At 42.4% G+C, this 21,150-nt stretch overlaps 1 protein-coding gene across 1 annotated transcript in view; it reads left to right on the plus strand.

The window, feature by feature from the left end:
- LOC140468867 (multiple C2 and transmembrane domain-containing protein 2-like) overlaps positions 1-21,150 on the plus strand; it is a 487,492-nt gene that overhangs the window by 392,235 nt on the left and 74,107 nt on the right. Inside the window, exon 19 of the mRNA XM_072564927.1 lies at positions 5,841-5,888. Within this exon, the coding sequence (XP_072421028.1) occupies positions 5,841-5,888 (48 nt within the window). The remainder of the gene's footprint in view (positions 1-5,840; positions 5,889-21,150) is intronic.

Consider the following 21,150-nt stretch of genomic DNA (forward strand, 5'->3'; position numbering starts at 1 on the left):
TTCTGAGGAAAGGCAAGTTAAAATGCACAAAGTTCTTGCAATATGCCGATAGTCTGTATCTTAATATTCCGTCAAACATTCACTTTGAGAGTTTTAATATTTGCCCCCAACATTATTTCCTTTGATAAGAAACAAAATGATTTTTTTCCACCTTATTTCTAGACCGAGTGTTGCATAGATTCACAAAGGCTACAACACAGAAACTGTCTATTCAACCAGGGTGCAGGATAGTGGTTCAGTGGTTAGCATTGCTGCCTCTCAGTGCTAGGGACCTGGGTTTGATTCCATTCTCGGGTGACTGTCTGTGTGGAGCTTGCACATTCTCCCTCGTGTCTCTGTGGGTTTCATTCAGATGTTCCGGTTTCCTCCCACAGTCCAAAGATGTGCAGGTTAGGTAGATTAACCATGCTTAATTGCCCATAGTGTGCAGGCTAGGTGGATTGACCATGGGAAATGCAGGGTTACAGGGGTAGGTCTGGGTGAGATGATCTTTGGAGGGTTGGCATGGATTCGATAGGCCAAATGGCCTGTTTCCACACTGTAGGGATTCTATGATTTCTCTTTGCCTGTGCTTGTACTCAACGGTCTTTACTTAACCCTATCATCATGTTATTCTGTTCCACCCTCTCCATTAAAGTCCCCTTTAATGTCTCTATATTATTTGCCTCGACTATTTCTTGTAGCAAGCCCCACTTTCTGAATGAAGGTTTTTCTCCTGAATTCCCAATTGGATTTATATGTGATTATCTTAAATGTGTGATCCCTGATATTGTTTTCTCCGACAAATGGAAACATCTCCGACTGACCCTTTTTAGAATTTTAGAGATCTAAATCAGAAGAACCTTCCTCTCTTCATGGGTGAAGAGACCAAACCCAGTGTGAACCAAGTCCCTTGGTCTTCGAAAGGTTCCATTAATTCACAATACCACAACATTCTTTACCAGGCAAAGTTTTCTGGAAAGCTGATGTAATAGTAATTAGTCATGATCGGAGCTCAAGAAGGTACAACCCTGGTCTCCCATCATTTCCATTCATTTCCTACATGGCCTTTATCCTTTGTTAATATGTTTGAGCACCAGCCAACAGCAGTGCAATGCTAACACCTGCCTCCCCGAGGGTGTCCAGTGGACTGCTCATTTGCTGATGGATTTCAGGGTTAAACCCACACTGTGTTTGACGGTATGGATGTTGAGCCACTGGATTCAGCTGCAGAGACTTGGACGAAAAGTACCAATCCGGTGACAGGAATCTTCAGCTGGGTAAACCACTGCTGTGTGATGCCGAATTTGAAAAGTTTGGTTCCGTCTTGCTGTGACTGGCATTCACTGTGGGGTACGTTCAATGTCGTAAACCATTTGGTTGACAAAGAGGTGACCTTCTTGATGTTTATAAAATCAGGAGGGGCATGGATAAGGTGAGTAGTCAAGGTCTTTTTCCCTGGGTTGTGGAGTGCACAACTAGAGGGGGCTTAAGGTGATAAGGGAAAGATTTAAAAAGGGCCTAAGGGACAACTTTTTCACGCAGGGGGTGGTGCGTGTATGGAATGAGCTGCCAGAGGAAGTGGTGGCAGCTAGTACAATTACAACATTTAAAAGGTATTTGGATGAGTATACGAATAGGAAGGGTTTAGAGGGATATCAACCAAATGCTATCAAATGGAAGTAGATCAATGTAGGATATCTGGTCAGCATGGACCAGTTTCCATACTGTACATCTCTATAACTAATTGGTAGATTTTATCACTAGCCCATTGGAGGTGGATTTGTAAAGTGCATGCCCAATAATATTTTAAGGAACAGGAGTAGGCTGTTCCCATTATCAAGGTTGCTCTGCTATTTAATAAGATCAGGGCTGATCTGACAATGGAGATAATGAAGACTGCAGATGCTGGAAAGTCAGAGGTGATTAAAGTGTGGAGCTGGGAAAAGCACAACAGGTTAGGTAGCATCAAAGGAGGTGGGGAGTCAACATTTCAGGAAGGGTCCTGACAAACGCTTGATCTGGTCTGACTATGGCTTTATTGGCACTTTCTTCCTTTCTCTCATAACCTTGACTCCCTTGTCAATCAAAAATCTGTCCATATGTAATGAACCAGGCTCTGCTACTCTCTCTCTGTGGAAAAGAATTTCAGAGATTAATGACTATTTGCAGGAAGAAATTCCTCCTTATTGCCATCTTAAAGAGAGTTCCCTTACCTTTAAACCATGCTCCCTGTTGTATTAGGTGTTGTTTCTGAAAAGGTTAATGTTGGAAACTGCTTTAGGCTTTAATCAGTCTAATGATGTCTCCCACTGTTTGGGTGAAGGATGGGGAGTCTAGCTTGAGATCCTAGTGTATGTAAAATACCAGGCTGAAAGGATAGAGTTAAAAACAAGGAGAGCATACTGCTCACAGTGAGCATTGCTGCCATCCCGAGTGGGCACCACAAGACAGAGCTCCAGTCGAAGTGATGTCAAGGACCATTACATTAATTGATAGCGAGGTCACAGCATCAGAGACATTGCAGATTTAAGGTGACAGCAATTGCTAACAAAAGGACAGTTTCGAAGATTTAAAAGATGGAGTCTGACAGAAGAAGAAGGTAGAAAAATTTTAAGTTTAGGCTGATCAGGTGGTACATCAATTAAATCGCCGATTTGGTGGGAAAATGTATTAAGTCCACAACTGTGGATGTTTATTTTACAAAATTGAGGTATGAGTATGTACTGGCCGTGAAAATGGGTAAAATATTCATTTTGCCCAGGAAGTGGTGAGAAACCTCTATCTGGTCTGTAGAAGATGGAACAGCTCCCAAGTGCTCCTCTAGAGAAGTTAATAGCCCGTGTTACAGCTAAACCCAGTACAATATCCTCTGTAAAGCAGAACCAAGAGACTAAAACCAAATCCTCCTGCGGAGAAATGATTTACAGATGATCAGAATGAAGCTCAACAGGCAAAAAGCCAAAAAAACCTAATAATCCTTTGCTCTCTCGGTTGTGTAACTCAACTCAATTCATTAGTGGTTTATTCTCTATAACTAATAACCAATCATGACCTCAGACCAACTAGTGAAAAGAGGATTGGTTGCCGCACTCTATCCCAACTATTGGTTGGTTGTGGTTTACTGTACTACACATCAATCAGTCCATAATTCTAGATTCCCTTACAAATAACTCCCCTGTCGAAGCCCCTCAGAATCTTAAATGTTTCGATAAGGTCACTTTTCATTCTTCTGAACTCCAATTAGTTAGCCCCAACGTGCTCAATCCTTCTTTGCAAGACAGCCTTTTCATCCCAGGAATGAACATCAGGAAACTTCTCTGAACTGCTTCTAATGCAAGTGCATTCTTCCATAAATAAGGAGCCTGAAACTATACTGGGTTCTCCAGGTGCAATCTTACAAATGACCTGCTCTGGCAAGACCTCCTTACTTTTATACTCATTGACTTTGCAACCATTCTGTTTGCCTTGTTAATTACCTACCAAGCCTGCGTTCTAACTGTTTCTGATTCATGAACGAGCAAATGCCTGCATCAGAGACCCATGCCAAAAAGGCCAAAGGCAATTGCAACTGAATACCCCCTTGGGAAGGGGTTTCTGCTCCATACTAAGCACCCTCACAGATCTGGGTTTGTTTTTCATAATCCTGCTGGAACCTTTTGCACAGGTCTCCATTTTTGGCTGGCTTGTCAGTGTTCCCACACCTTAGCTGTGCTCACCTCTTCCAGTGTAAGTGCCAGGCCTATCCTGCCTGATTATCCCTTCCATGTTCAGCAGCCACCTCCTGCAGGTAGACCGCTAGCACCAGCAGAGGTAATTCCGGACACTCATGAATTTTCAAAACCTGGATGATTCTGGTCTTTGAAACTGAAATTGCTGTGAAATTTTTCCAGAGTACGATTTTTACTAAGTGGAGTAGAGGCCACATTCCTCGACACAGACCATTTATTTTAAGTTTATGCCCTCTGGTCCAAGACTCTCTGACAAAAGGTAACCTCCTTTCTGTTTCTGTTCAGGTTGTGAAAGATTGCCCCTGTATTTGCCATTCCAAGCCAATCTGTAGGTGAAATGTGTAGAGTGGATGTTCCACATCAGAGTGCACAGCTATTGAATGGTGGGACTTTCTTCCATACCAGAGATCCTCTTTAACTAACAAGTGCCAGTCCACTTCTCTCCAGAGGGAGAAGCACACTGATATGAGGTAAAAACATTGGAGCACAATCCCATTCCCACTATCATTAGAGTGGTAGGTCCTCTTTCTGTTCTGTGGTTACTTACAGCAAAGAATAAGATGGGCTTTTACCACAATCAACCTTAGTAATGCCAAAACAAAGAAGAGTGCAGCACAGTACAGGCCCCTCAGCCCTAAATGTTGGGCTGGCCTTCTATCTTACTCTAATATCAGACTAACCTGCATACCCTTCATTGTACTAACTTCCATGTGCCTGTCCAAGAGTTGCTTAGATGTCCCGAATGTATCTGACAAACATGTTGAGCAGGAATCCAGCTTTAATTTCAGATTTATTAATCGATTTTATGATCCACTAGTTCTTATGGCTGGCATTGGACTCATATCACCATAATGTTAGTGGGGCATTAGATTATGAGCCTAATGACATTTCCAAGACACTAACAGCATGGGTTTGATCCAGTTCCAGCTGAGGTAGATTTGAAACGTAAGGTGACTAGCAAGTTTCTTTTACCTAGGGTTGGGGAGTTCAAAACTAGGGGGCATATTTTTAAGGTCAGAGGGGAAAGATTTAAAAAGGGGCCTGAGGGGCAGCTTTGTCACACAGAGGGTGGCTCCTATATGGAATGAACAGCCAGAGGAAATGGTTGATACTTATACAATTAAAGCTTTTAATGATATTTTGACAGGTTCATGAGTAGGAAAGGTTTAGAGGAGTATGGGCCAAACACAGGCAATGAGATTAGTTTAGCTTGGGCGAATTGGACCAAAGGGTCTGTTTCTGTGCTGTATGACTTGACTCTTATCTGTCTAATGTGCCTCTGAAAGTACAAAGCAATGGGAAACACCACTGACAAAATACTTCTTAGAAAAGTGCTCAAAATGGATCCAAGGATGTCCCTGTGGGCGGAGTGCACATGAAGGAATGAATGAAAAAATGAATGAATGAATGAACCCACAATATAACTGTTTGTAAGATGCTGAAACAAGCCATCCAATGAACAAGCAGGCTATAGCAGAATTAACTTGCAAAGTAATAAAACATTTCATTTAAAGCAGATGTCTTGCTATTAAGAGACATCACTGAAATTGAACAGTGTAGATGAACACTATTGAGTACAGAATATCTTTTGGAACTTGCTCATTTCATTGAATCAGAATGGATACAGAATACAGGCTGGCCAATGATCACTGACTCTCTGCAAGAGCATTCCAGCTCATCCCATTACCCTGCCCATCGTGGTGTTTGTTTCACACCAGAAGTGATGTTCGTTACTGTGATAGACATGGTGGGCGCGTTGGCGAGTGTACTGTACAGTCAAGTCACATTCGGAGAAAGGGAGGACTGCAGATACTGGAGATCAGAGTCGAAGAGTGTGGTGCACAGATGGTCAGGCAGCAGCCGAGGAGCAGGGGGATTGATTCAATGTTTCGAGCATAAGACCTTCATCAGGAATGAGAGGAATGAGTCAAGTTGCATTGTTTAGGCACAATTTATGATTAGTGTAAAAAATATTGTGGCCTTTTTTCAGGTTTGAGCACTACTTTAAAGCATCAAACACTTTGCTTGTGTTGTTATAATGATCTAGAGTTAAAAGCATTTTGCCAGTGTAAGAAAAAAAAGTTATTTAAGGCTAACTATTCATTTCTCTTCTTGTGTTTTCTGTGTCAGGAGGATTATGACGTGGACATTGATGACGACGATGAGGAGGATGAAAAGGTAACGGACAATGTATCTAATTATTACTCAACAAGCAGGCATGTTGTTTGTGGATGAAGGATCTCACAATTCACTCGCTTGTTTCATTAAAAGACCTGGTGCGGATTTTCTCTGTCAGTCTGCCAATTCTCGTTCTGTTCTGCAGAGTTCTCAAAGCACTGAATTTAAATTATTGGCAGCTACCACCCTGAGCTTAAGTGCATTAAAATAAACTTGGCAAATGCAGGAGATATGCTGAAAGCAGAAACCCATCCTAAGTAGATGGTTTGGATATCTTTAAGCAAGTATTTAAGATTTTAATTTGTATTTGTGTCTGAGTGTTACAGAATCACTTCCAAATTCCATGTCAGCCATTCACTGAAGGCCTGTATTGTTAAACACTGGTATAACATCTCCTACTGTGAGAGCTAGAAATGGTTTAATACAGGTGCAAGCAACAGAAAGCCTGTCTGTGTAAGGGAAAATTTTAAATTGGTAACACTTCAAAGGGCCAAGTCCACTGAAGTCAATGAGTTATGAATTAGCACTGACATTCTCATTCTCCCAGCAGTAGCTCTGCAACCTCTTGTAACGGAAATGCCAGAATGCCTATTGCATTTACTTGCTTGAGAGCCAGTGCTGTCACCTCTCAACCTGCGAACAACAAGCATAGTGAAAAAATATTTGTGTATGGAAAAAAACATGGTCTTAGAGAACAACACCAAGGACATAGGTAAATCAACAAGCACTCTGCCTGATTTTTCTTTAATGTTGGTTCTTGCTCATTTAATGACACCATCCAGTGCCAGTTTGCAACGTCATCTCCATTCCCTCCCACTACCCATAATCAGTCACAGAAGATTCACTATTAATACATTAGATCTTCCAAAATAGTGCCTCTATCTTTTCTGTTACAGCTCAATCATCGTGTGGAGATGCTGGTGTTGGACTGGGGTGGACAAAGTCAGAAGTCACATAACATCAGGTTTTAGTCCAACAGGTTTATATGAAACCACAAACTTTCAGAATACTGCTCCTTTGTCAGATGAAGTGATTTGACCTAATGAAGGAGCCGCGTGCTGAAAGCTTGTGATTTTAAGTAAACCTGTTGAAATATAACCTGAGGTCATGTGACTTCTTACTTAACCCAATCATCAAACTTTCAATGTTGGAAGTCAGGCTTCACTGGTTTGGAACTGATGAAGCCTGGTCAGATCACATGAAAGACTGTAACGTCTATCTTATTAGCTTTATTTCTTATTTTTTCTATCTTATATACTATGTCTGCCTGGAATGTAGAATGACTTTTTTCTTCATTTTTTTCTTTTTTATACTTACGATTTGTACCTGGGTACTTTGTACCTAAGATAGTGCCACGTTTTGATGACATTATACACTTTTCACTGCACTCCTGCTCTTTTGTAACTTGAATGCTTGTGACAATAAATCTAATGCAAATTCTAATTATATGGACCTTTAGGACATCGAATTGACTTTAAAAAAATTCTGATTTCCACGTTGTCACTCGACTAGCTAATTACCTGCATTTGAAAATAATGATACTTTCAAAGATTTGCAACTCTAGAAGAGCAGTACCCTGGAAAGACAGTGTGATGTAGTGTTAGTATCGTTGGACTAGCAATCCCAGAGATCCAGGTAATGTTCTAAGCACCTATGGGTTGAATCCCACTATCACAGATGGTGGAATCTGAATTCAATAAAAATCTGGAATGAAATGTTTAAAGGTAACCATGAAACAATTGTCGATTGTCATAAAAATTCATCTGGTTCACCAATATCCTTTAGGGGAGGAAAGTCTGGCCTCCATCTGACTCCAGACCCACAGCATTTGGTTGACTCTTAACAGAAAATCTTTGAAATAGCTCAGAAGTCTACTCCATTCCATCAAACACTGCAAAGTCTAAAGAATGGAATGGAATAGGACAGACTGCCTGGGTGGACTAAGGCATGGAAATATTAGTGACTAACACAATCCTGTTGACTCTGTAAAGTCCGCCTTACTAATATCTGGGGTTCAGTACCAAAACTGAGAGAACTGTCTCATAGTCAAGTCAAACAACAGCCTGAAACACACTTATTTACAGAATCATACTTCATAGACAACATCCCAAAATCACCATTACCATCCCTGGATATATCCTATGCCACTGGCAAGACAGACCCAGCAGAGATGGTGGCACAGTGTTATGCAGTCAGGAGGAAGTTGCCGTGGGAATTCTCAACATTGATTCCGAAAACCCATGAAGTTTCATGGCATCACTTGAAACAAGGGCACGATTACCACCCATGATGACTCCCCAAAGCCATGATTTGGAGATGTTGGACTGGGGTGTACAAAGTTAAAAATCACAATCACCTGATGAAGGAGCGTCACTCCGAAAGCTAGTATGCTTCCAATTAAACCTGTTGGACTATAACCTGGTGTTGTGTGATTTTTAACTTTGTACTCCCCAAAGCCAGCCCACCATCTCCAAGCCACACGTCAGCAACACGTGTGATAGAAACTCTCCAGTTGCCTGGATCAGTGCAGTTCCAACGACACTCGAGAAACTTGACACCTTGCAGGGCAAAGAGGCCCATTGATTGGCACAACACCCACTCCCATCATCATCGACGCTCAGTAACTGCAGTGGGTACATTGCAGAAATTCACCAAGACTCCTTACACAGCAGACAGCACCTTCCAAACCTACGACCAATGCCATCTAAAAGGATAAGGGCAGCAGGTACATGGGAACACCACCATCTGTAAAATACATTTCCAAGCTACTTGATAATATGTCACCGTTCCTTCATTGTGGTTGGGAATCATTGAATGCCTCCCAAATGGCATTGTGATTGTGCCAACACCTAATGGGTTGCAATGGTTCAAGAAGGTAGCTCCCTGCCACGTTCTCAAGATCAGCTAAGGATAGGCTATAAGTGTTACCCAGCCAACGATGCTCATGTCATGAGTGAATTACAAGAAACAACTTTCATCTGCAACACCGTCCTTTGCACCATTTATTAAGGTGCAATCAGAGATGGTAGTCTCTCTGAAAAGCTTAGACTTAAGTTCATCTATATTTTTTAGAAGAAGTTAGCAATTTGATCTATGCTAGCAATGTGCAGAATGCCACAGTCTGAGTCTGTGCAATGTGGAGAATCTCCCACCATGATCCTCCCAGTGATGATGTGCAACTCTTTGAAGTGTAGCTTTCTTCAGCTTATCACATTAAACATAAGCTTCCATTGTTTTCAAATGACTTGAAAACAAGATGAAACCTTTCCATCGCAGTGACATTGATCGGAAATGCCTCTTTGCTTCATCAACAGGCTATATTGCAGCAGCACCTTCACTCAATTTACTTGCATTGCAAGTAGCAACTGTTCACAGAACAGATTTATTTATGCAGCTGTGATTTGTTAAAATCTAGTTCTACTGAGTGTGGAAAAGACTAACAAGTTATTTTCCATGCTTCATTGCCTTGAGGTAGAGCTAATACCTTTCTAATTCAAGATCAATAAGCTTTTACCACGATTCTAACCCAAGACGCCTGTTTTACCTTCAGCTTCATCATCGGCTGCAAAAATATTGTCAAGTCAGCTTTGGATGTCATGTTATTCCATGTGGCCATTTTGCATTGCACGTGCAAATGTTTGGCTGAAACTTTGCCATCGTTAGACACTGACAAGTGGAAATCAGGTTGTATCAAGAGAAAATCTATGAACAGGAGGAGGCCATTCAGCCCCTCAGCTCTGTTCCATCATTTAGTGAGATCATGGCTAACCTGTGACCCAACTCCATAACACCTGCCTTTGCAAGTATCCCTTAATATCTTTGTGTAACAAAGGATAATGGGGAGACAATTATCAGTGGACTGGTAATGTTCTGGGGACTCAGTTTGAAATCCTGTCACAGCAGATGGTGAAATTTGAATTCAATTCATAAACGAAGTCTGAAATTAAGAGTCGATATGATGACTATGAATCCATTGTCAATTGTCAAAAAAACCCAACTGATTCACTAATGTCCTTTAGAGAAGGTAACTGGTCTGGCCTCCATGTGACTCCAGACCCACAGCTAAGTGGTTGACTCTTAATTAGGGATGAGCAATAAATGCTGGTCTTGCTAGCATTGTCCTCTGAGTGAATTTTTAAAAATCTATCTCAGATTTTAAATCTAACATTAAAATTTAGCGTGACGATTTAAAATTAATAACTGATCCAGCAACCACGACCAGTAAACAGTTTCAAAAAATGTAAATTCCAGTTCCAAAGAGAAGCAGTCGTGGTGAGGATCAGAGAGGAAACAAGCGAAATGTTTGCAAGTATTACTGTTTGGAAAACGTTTCTGATAGTTTGGTTCATCAACCAAGCTGGGAATTGGAAAATGAGTCTGCAGAAGTCATCGGCTAGATTGTGCTTTGAAGCTAATGGTGCACACCGTTATGATGCAGTGAAACAACTTCCAGAGTCTGGATGCATGCAGTTGAACATGGAAATCTTGATGTTATAATCCTGCTAACCTTGCTGTTTCTCAGCCTGCGTTATAACAGAATTACTTGAAGTGACTCACTTCTGAATCAAAGTAAGTGAATGATGTTACAACGCTTAACCACTAAATATGCCTGAAAACTTCAAGGTTCCTGGAATGAGGTGAATGGTATGATCAGTCATAAGTGCTGCACTGAAATATTTCCAATTAAGTATATAAAATATGGAATCTCATTCCTTCAACATTTAATCACTGCTAGAGATTTATAAAAAATTGTTTTTGCTTTTGCTCTTTTATTTCTTTCTGTTAATCTCATATTTCTTTCCCTCTCTTTATTTCCTTTATTTACACAATCTAAATCTGATGTATCCTTCCTAAGTTAAACTCTGTGGGCTGAGATCCAAGATGGCGGCAATCTAGTAGGTCTGCCTTGCTGAGCTCTGCACCATAACCCAGGCAAAGTGATGCAGTTATCCTCCCTTTCTTAGCTGTTGTGGTAAAAGTTGGTAGTTTTAGATGCCCAGAATTGCTGTGTGTCAGTTTTGTTGATTAAGGAAGATGACCAAGGGAAAAGGACAGCGAGGATCGCAACAAGCAGGGCACTCTCCTGCCGCTAAGGACACGCTTGCAACTGCAGCGTCAGCCTTCACGAACATCCCGAGGACTTAGCTGTGGAGCAGAGCCTGGTCTCGGAGTTCATGAAACTCTGAGAGAAGATCGATTCAGCGATGGAGGAGACCCAGACCAGGCTGGAACTGATCTCGGTCATGCTGCAGAAGCATAACCAGCAGATCCAGCGTCTTGGGTAGTGTGTCATGGAGGTGGAGCAGCTGGCCACGGCTTCTGAAACCATGGCAGAATCCTTGATGGGTTGGGTCCAGACCTTGGAATGGCGGGTGCGGGCCTTGGAAGAGCAGTTCAATGACTTTGAAGGTAGAGGTCGTCAAAAGAACATTCGCTTGATTGGGCTGCCGGAGTGGGAGGAAGAAAGCTAGCTGATCAACTTCTTAGAGCAATGGCTCCCACAGTTTCTGAGGTTGGAGTCTGAGGTAGGTCAACTGCGGGTTGAGCAGGCCCACCGGGTCGCAGTGCGCAGGCCCAGATCAGACCAGTGCCCCCATCCCCCGGTCCTAGTGTGACTCCAGCATTACAGAGATAGTGATGCTGGAAGCCTCTCGAGAATCCTCAGGCTCTCACATACAAAGGATCACGAATTATGCTTTTCTTAGACTTCTCTCCGGTCGTGATTCGTAAGAGGAAGGCCTTTGATGAAGTAAAGAGGAGGCCAAGGGAATTGAATATTCAGTACTCTTTAAGATATCTGGCAATATTACATTTCAGGCACGGCGGGTCCATGTTTAATTTTGACGAATCAGAAAAGGTAAAGGTCTTCCTGGATACTTTAAAATAGACTAACTGGCTCAAATAATATGGACAATAGTGTTTACCTTGTTTTCTCGGTGGTTTGCCTGGTTTTGTTCTTTTAATACATGGGGGTCACCTTTTTCTTTTTCTCTCTCTTCTCCCTTCTTTCTCCCCTCCCATTATCCTTTTTTAGTATCATTTCCTTTTCTTCTCTCTCTCTCTTGATGTGGGATGGGGGGGTGGGGGTTTGAGGGTGTTTTTTTTTATCTACCAGGATTGCCCAGGGTCAAAGTATGGATGGGATGGGCTGAATGCTCACTTTTAATTTTCTTGTTATAAGATGCATGTGATTTGTTTTGTCTGGGTTTGGGGTGTGGCTTCAGCTTGAAGGAGCCATGGAGGGGTTAGTGGGTTGTATGAGTGTTCCCCGTGAGCAAGGGGGGGGGGGGGAGAGTCTCCTTTTATTTGTGTTAAATGTTGATTCATTGTAGAAGTAGTTGTTAGAAGTTTTGATTTGGTAGTTTTTGTAATTGTATTCTCAAGTTTATTTGAACTGTTTACACTCGGCGCATTATGAGAGGGATTCTTCCTCCCAGGGGATCACGGGCTGTTTTGGACGGCTATGACTAATAGTTTGTTTATATGATGCACCTGGAACATTAAGGGGAGTCATTTACCGATTAAGAGAAAGAAGAGATTTTCAAGCCTTAGTAAAGAAACGGTTGATGTAGCCTTGCTGCAAGAAACACATCTAACCGATAAGGAGCACTTATTGGATACAGCAGGAAGGATCTGGCCGGTGTTTTCTCATCCTTTAATTCTAAAAGCAGAGGAGTTGCTTTGCTTATCCAGGAGAATCTTCCATTTCAGCTGTTAGACCAAATTAAAGACGAATATGAGCAGTTTCTGATCCTGAGAGCTTTGATACATTGAGTGGAGTACAGGATTTTGAATGTATATTGCCCCCCCCCAGCACATCCCCTCAATTTTTTTAACGAATGCGCTCTCCAGGTTGATGACCCTTGGGGTGCATCATACAATTATAGAGGGAGACTTTAACCGACTTATGGACCCCGAGGTGGATAGGATACTGAGGGGTCTCAAGGGTTATACTCCCACAATCCAGGCAGCTAATGGACCTGACCAAGGAGCTGGGGTTGGTGGATGTGTGGAGATGTGTTCACCCAGAGGGTAGGGATTTCACCTTCTTCTCTAACCCACACAAATGCTACACTAGGATTGGTATGTTTTTTGCTCCGTCAGCCTTTTTGAATTTGGTGCTGTCCAAGGGTGATCAGCTGTCATGGTTAAGTAGCTGTCAGTGTCTCCATGCTGTGGGTGTTTTCAGCAGTACTGAGTTTGCGAAGGTGAGCTGAATTGTATAACTCCTAGGCTTGAGTCCTGATGGATAGAGATTGTTGGTGAGTAATCAGTGTGGTTGGGGGTAAATTGCGTAGTGGCTAAGACTGTGCGGTGGGGGCATTGATGGTATATTAGTCTTGAAGCCCTGTTATAGGAAGGATGTTGTTAGCTGGAGAGGGTTCAGTTACCAGGATGCTGCCAGGACTGGAGGGGTTTGATTTATAGAGAGACGCTGAATAGGCTGAGGCTGTTTTCACCGGAGTGTAGGAGGTTGAGGGGTGACCCTATAGATGTTTTTAAAATCATGAGAGGCATAGATAAGGTAAGTGGCAGGTGCCTTGTCCCTCGGGTGGGAAGTTTATAAAAAGACATGAGGGGCACATTTTTTACACAGAGGATGATTCATGTGTGGAATGAACTTGCTGAGGAAGTGGTGGGTGTGGGTACAGTTACAGTGTTTAAAAGTCATTTGGATAAGTCAATGTATAGAAAACGTTTGGCTGGATATGGGGCAGGTGGCAGGCAGGTGGGACTATTTTAGTTTGAGATTATTGTTGGCATGGACTGATTGGACCAAAGAGTCATTTTCCATGCTGTTTGACTCTATAACTTGTTCTCATTCACCTTGTGTCAGGTGAATCTTGTGGCGTTGCATCCAGATTATCGGGTTTGACTCCCAGCATTGCAGTTCCTATTGCCCTCTGACCAAATGACTGGAGGACATACTGCACATACAGGGCATCCCTCTTCCTTTCCATCATCTTCACGATGACCTGCCGTGCATTGTCTGAAAACATTTGGAGTCCACTCTGCCTCATTTTGTGGCATTACTCACTGTTTGCCACGACTAGATTTGCTTTCCATGTACCTCTCAGTGCTTGCCCCAGCCACATTGTCCAGAAGAGGTACAGACCACCTTTAAACCTTAAAAAAAAACACCATTCTGACTGGGACAACACATCAATCTTGGGACAGGCTAAGCAAAGACATGCCAGGGAATCCCTAGAGGCCGAGCACTCCAACCACGACGCCATAAACAAACACATAGATCTAGATACCATCTATCAACCCCTCAGAAAATGAACAGGAAATGACATCACCACAAACCCCAGGAACCCCATCCAGGACAAACATATAAATTGAAAACAGGAGACAACAGCTTCGCTTGGAGGTCGCCACTGATGATGTTACCTAGCCAGGTAATGAAACGTCTGGATATCAAACCTACAGATCAGTGAGCAAACCTACACCCTAAACCTCAACCTGAGCAACGAACCTTTCACCTTTAAACAGTATTGGCTAGCTTCTCATTGCACTAATCAGCGTCAATATTAAACCCATTGCTGTCACAAGTAGCCAATAAAGCAGCATGTTCAATGTTGGCTGCATACAAATATCATTTTACTGCACAGGTTGAATGTTGCTGGTATGTTGATTGATTTGCAATCCCAACAGATATGGGTTTATCATGCATTAATTCCCTTTGCCCATTTCAGGGGCTGTACCGTTAGCGTGGTGGTGCGTATTAGCTAGGATCCTTCACTTTGATTGGTTTCTGCCCTTGTTCAATCACGGATTCCAATCTGCTGGAACCCTCACAGAATCTGGTGAGTTCTGGAATATCAACCAATACGTCTGCTATCTCTGCATCCAATTCTTTTGAAAAGCTCACATGCGGGCCATTAGGTCCTGGTGATGTGTCTGCCTTCAGTCCCATTTGTTTGTCCAACATTGTGTCCATTGTGATAGAGACTGTTACAAAAGACCTTTCCTCTCTTGAGCACCTTGCTGCCTATTATCTTCAGCATGCTTGTCATGTCTTCCACCGAAGACCAAAGCAAAGTATTGGTTTAAATTATCTACCAGTTCTTTTTTTCCTCATTATCAATTCCTCAATTGTATCATTCAAGTGTTTTGCTCTCACTTCCCGCTCTGTTTCCTTTTGTATAGTGGGGAGTTATTGACACTTTACTTCCACAACCAATTTTCTCCCTTTTTATATTTTAGTCTTCCTCTGTGGATTCCTCCAACATTCCTAGTCCTTTGGCCTACCACTAGTTTTTGCTGCTTCATTTACCTTAGATTTTGTTTGGATACTCTCCTTGACCACCTTTGTTAACCAGTGCTGGTTCAACCTCTTATCAAGTAATTTTTTAACAAGAAAATAGTTTTGCTCCATGTTAAGAAATATCTGTTTAAAAGTCTACCTCTGCTGACCTTTCTCTTAGTCTATCTTATCATTCTTTGTTGACATCTTTTTCCTCATTTTGCTTATTTAATTTGAGAATGTTAGTTTGAGACCGAGTTGCTCTCCATCAAAGTGAATTTAAAATTCTTCTATCTTGGGATGACTACCCCCCAAGAGGGACCGTGACTATGAGGATGCTCATCAGTCCTAGCTCCTTACACATGATTAGATCTGAAATAATCTATTCCTGGGTAGGTTGTGTAATGTACTGCTCTCAGAGACAATCCCTGCTGGAATTTACTGCTTGGTCTTCCATATTACCCTTGCCCATCTGATTTGTCCAGTCAATGTACTGATTAAAATCGTACATGACAATTGTTGTCTCAGAACAGCAACAATAACTTGCATTCATATAGTACCTTCGGTGTAAGGATGACTTAAAGATGTGCAGCAAAGTAATGAAGCACTTGGCAGCGAATGGAGCTGACAGGACTTGGTGATGAAAAGGCATGGATCCAATTGGTCACAACTTTGTAACATCTTTCAGAATAACCTGAAGACAGTAATAACTGTATGAGTCCAAGTGTTTTCCATACCCTCCACAAATTTAAAACACTGCTGCTCCTATCCTAACTCACCCTAAGTCCCGTTCACCCACAACTGCTGCAGTCGCTAATGGGCTTTGGTTCCCAGTTGCACAACGCCCCAAATTTTAAAATCCTCCTCCTTGATTTCAAATCCTTCCATGTCCTTGCCCTCTATATCACTGCAATCTCCTCCAGACCCATAACCCCCTGTGTCATTTGTATCCATCTGTGTCTGGACTCAGATTTTCATGGCTCCAGCACTAGGGGCCATCCCTTTAGCTGAGTAATCTACAAGCTCTGGAATAGCCTGTCTTCACTTCTCTCTCCTTATTTCACTTTCCTCTTGAAGAGACGCTTCTGATAACCTGACTCTCTGGCCAAGCTTTTTGTCATTGTCCTAAACTGTGAAGCTTCCTGGTACTGTTTATTATGGTAAAAGGGTGCTAAATAAGTGCAACTTGTTTGTTTAATTTCTGTCTGAAAGTTAACCCACATAGAATATTCAGTCCTTCACCGGTGGGGGGTGGGGGGTGGTGGGGGCTTTGTTGTTGGGGGAGTTTGGAGGGGTGGATGGTGGCTCAGTGGTTAGCGCTGTTGCCTCTCAGCACCACACACCTGGGTTCGATTCCCGTCTCTAATGACTGTCTGTGGGGAGTTTGCACATTCTCCCCGTGTCTGCTTAGGGTTTCCTCCAAGTGGTCCGGTTTCCTCCCACAATCCAAAGATGTCCAGGTTAGGAGAATTGACCATGCTAAATTGCCCGTAGTGTTTGGTGCAATAGTCAGGGGTAAATGTAGGGGGATGGGTCTGGGTGGTTTACTCTTGGGAGGTGTGGACCTGTTGACCCAAATGGTCTGTTTCCACACTGTAGGGAATCTAATCTAATCTTCCCTCAGTGCACATATGCAGAAGTATAAACTGAAGGGATAATGATTAGTATAAGGTTTTTGTAGCCATAAAATGCACCCTCTTAGAGTCATAGAGTCATAGAAACGTGCAGCATGGAAACAGACCCTTCGGTCCAACCCGTCCATGCAGACCAGATATCCCAACCCAATCTAGTCCTACCTGCCAGCACCTGGTCCATATCCCTCCAAACTCTTCCTATTCATATACCCATCCAAATGCCTCTTAAATGTTGCACTTGTACCAGCCTCCATCACTTCCTCTGGCAGCTCATTCCATACACATACCACCCTCTGTGTGAAAAAGTTGCCCGTTAGGTCTCTTTTATATCTTTCCCCTCTCAGCCTAAACCTATGCCCTCTAGTTCTGGACTCCCCGACCCCAGGGAAAAGCCTTTGCCTATTTACCCTATCCACGCACCTCATAATTTTCTAAACCTCCATACGGTCACCCCTCAGTCTCCGATGCTCCAGGGAAAACAGCCCCAGCCTATTCAACCTCTCCCTATAGCTCAAATCCTCCAACCCTGCCAACATCCTTGTAAATCCTTTCTGAACCATTTCAAGTGTCACAACATCTTTCCGATAGGAAGGAGAGGTTTGTTCTTTCAACCATAATGGAGATTTCAGAGGTCTGAGCCAATACATTTCCATTCTTGGTAACTTCTGACCCAAATGAATTTCATTGATGCACTTCCATTTGTCATGAGTCAAAATCGACTTCATCTTCCTTTATAAATCACTGTAGTGCATCAACAAAGAAACCCTCACAGTATAATTGTTCAGTTATTTCCCAATAATTTTAAAAAAAATCTGAACACTGAATTGCTCCAAGTTACACTTTGGAAAGTGTGAACTTGCAATCTTCTTGTAATGCAGATGGAATACAAAATGCTCATGAAAGCCTCACAGAGGTTTATCAGGATTGAGTTCAAAGGCTGTCTCTTTTGTTGTCGTTCCAACATTGCTTTTGGGGCAGAGTGGGTGAGACCTGCAGCTAAATGGCAGTGATTCCTTTATACCCACAGCATTGGTGAAAATCACAGAGTGCACGTAACGTATTGATTTATTTCTGCTTGATCACTTATCTGAAGAGTGATTGTCTGTGTAGATTCCCCGAGGTCTTCACTGTTCACTGTAAAAATAGACATGCTGTTTCAGTTCAAATAAACCCGAAGAACTGCAGATGCTGGAAATCAGAAACGACCACAGAAATTGCTGGAAAAACTCAGCAGGCCTGGCAGAATCTGTGGCGAGAAAGCAGAGTTAATGTTTCGGGTTCAATGATTCTTATTCAGAACTCCATTAGAAATGCCACATAAATACAGTAGCTACAGGAGCAGGTCAGGGGCTAGGATTACTGTGGTGAGTAACTCATGTCCTGACACCCCAAAGCCTGCCCACAATTTACAAAGCACATGTCAGGAGGGTGATGGAATGCTCCCCACTTGCCTGGATGGGTGCAGCTCCAACAACACTCATGAAGCTTGACGCCATCCAGGACAAAGCAGCCCACTTGATTGGCACCATGTCCACAAGCACCCAGTCCTTCCACCACCAAGGCTCTGTAGCAGCAGTGTGTATTATCTAAAGATGCACTGCAGAAATTCACTAAAGATCCTCAGGCAGCACCTTCCAAACCTATGACCACTTCATTCTGGAAGGACAAGGGCAGCAGATATATGGAACACCACCACTTGCTTAAATCTGTTTAGAATTTCGAGTTTATTGTCAGATGTATTTTTACAAGAAAAATACAATGAAAAGTGTTCTAAGTCACTCGAACAATGCTGCCTATATTAATGACAGAAGTCATCGTAAAATCACAAGTTACGAAACTAAATATAAGATAGAGTTCATCAAAGTTCATTTAAACTTGGTCTCAAAGATAGCCAATCAAGAGATGATAGCCTCAACTGAATGAGGATGCTTCTGCCTGGTTTACGAGGGTGGAAGAGAGTATAACCTGATTGATCACTCTGCCCCAGTGAATTGCTTTTCCCACTTCAAAGCTCACCAGATCTGGGAGCTGAAGGTCCCCTTCCACTGTCCCAATCAATGAACACTTGTATTTATGTAGCACCCATAACATAAGAGAATCAGCTTATTAGAGTGTGGTCAAACAAAATTTGACAAGCTCCACAATTGAAATGGTATTCAACAGTCTTACAGAAGAGAATGATAGGCAAGCAAAGAGGCTTAGGGGAAGGAATTCTAATTCCTGTTGACAGCTGATTCATCGGCAAAGCAGTGAAAATCCCAAAGGCTGGAATTGGAGCATCACAGGGATCTTGGAAGATTGTAGAGTGTTGTAGTAATAAGGAGGAGTGGGGCTGTGGAGGAATTTTAGAAGTGCGGTGTAATTTAAAAATTGCAATGTTGCCAAACTGAGCAGTGGTCAGCAGCAGAATTTTCAATGAATCGAAGTTTCTGAAAAAGTGCTATAACGACACGTCCAAATGAGCAGCAGTCAAGTTGATCAGCTCAACTTTAAATTGGTCCCATTTGGAACCATGAGTTTAGAAAACAGACGTGAACTGTATTTTGAAACCAATTTTAAAGCTCATCTTATCTTCATTTTCTCAGTAGCAATAGTTCTGGCATTATATTAAATAAAGGTCTAAAAAGTTGCATTTAGGTGCTCTGCATCAATGGATAGTACACAGAAATGGTTTGTTAAGCATTGCATCCATTATGTTTTGATAGGACCATTCGAAAAGCAACTCTTAGGTTTTAGTTTCATTATAAACAAAGCCACGTTACTTAATCATATTATTTGTCTCTGAAACCTGTTTCATCAAATCCTAATTTCCTGTGAACACCAGAAGATGCTCACACACCAGTGGTGATGCAGTGAGGGTTAAAGTATAATCAAGAACTGCAGATTGAGTCAAAACCAACTGTGGTCCAGAATAGCTCAACACATAATAATGTTTGAAAGACAGTGTCCCAGTATTCCTAATATTTGAAGGTGGTGGGAGAGAAAGCTCTTCAAGTAGATAACAATGATTGAGGAGGGGAATGTGGGGGGCTCACAGTCAATACAGGAAATTGGAGCCACAAATAAACTTTGTTCAGTTAATGCTACGTTTGATGATTAGCTGTCCTGAATGTAAAAGGAGTCAGCTGCGTCGGCGTTGAAAATACCCAGCAACCGTTTCCAAAAAAACGATTCAGTTTTTACTTTGTGACACAGTGCAGGAGGTTAGTGCCCTTTTGCGTTTTTTTTCCCCCGAAAGAAGAAATGTGTTTTATTAAATCTAAAGACGGAGCCCTTCTGGCATACTTTATATATAGCAGATGCCATTTCTGCTTTTTTAATCAGTCCTTGAGGGGAGAGCTGTTTACCATTTATAAACATACTGTTTAAGACAAAAACAAAAGACCAGCACAACTCCCATTTGCCTAAACTATGAATCTGAAATGACGCACAGTGTTTAATTACCAAAACTCCCAAACACTCTCTCAACATTATGCAAAAGATAAAAGTTCATTTGTTCCCACTGGCTCATCGTCAATGCATATTTTTCTCATGGTTTTTTTTTAGCATTTCGTTTAAAGAAAGCCAGGCTGGAGTCTTGAAGCTGGTTTCTGTCAGCTTTGAACTGTCAGAGCTTGCATTTCTATGCAATTAGATCACTGTAGCATCTCCATCCCAGAAAAGAAAATCTGCACCAACCGAGCTTTTCCCAGTCACGTTGCCAGGCCTGGGTCTACGTGACCACTTCCCCGAAGGGATCACGGTGAGGGTGGTGCCATGATGCCCACACTCGAGTAGGCTCCGAGGTCTCAGTCACCTCGACGGCGGGGCGGTGTTACCTCGCTCACTGAAATCAGCCTGGGAAGATTGTAATTATTCAGCGTGCAATGTTGTTAGGCTGGCATCTCCCCAGTGAAACCATGAAGATTCTGCAGCGTTCTCATGAAAGCTGGAACAGTGACCTTGAAAACGGCAATAAATAAACTGTTCATTTAAAAACCGCAGCAAAAAAGTATATCAAAAATCAACAATGATTTAGTAACTAATTAGAATTTTGTTTCGAGGCGCTGCCTAATTTCTAATGGGGACAGTAATTCCAAACAGTATTTGCTGTACAGTTAACCTCTATTAAGGTGCGGTCTCTACAGCATGAGCTGGATTCTAATTTGCTATTTTTGTGCCTCTGATTTTTTTGCCTTTGATGCTGCTGGCACAAAGTAATCCATTGGGGTATAAGTACAGTGCCAATGCGGCTAAGTACTGCATCGATGTAGAGTGAGGATTTGGGAGACTTCATGGCTCTGTCAGGTTTTTAAAGCAGCACTGTGCTTGAGTTATTGCCCGACACAACTGGCTGTCTCAGTGGAGTGGGGGGGGGGGGGGGGGGTCGGAGCCAGCA

Source organism: Chiloscyllium punctatum, chromosome 48 (assembly GCF_047496795.1).
Source record: "Chiloscyllium punctatum isolate Juve2018m chromosome 48, sChiPun1.3, whole genome shotgun sequence".
NCBI classification, from domain to species: domain Eukaryota; kingdom Metazoa; phylum Chordata; class Chondrichthyes; order Orectolobiformes; family Hemiscylliidae; genus Chiloscyllium; species Chiloscyllium punctatum.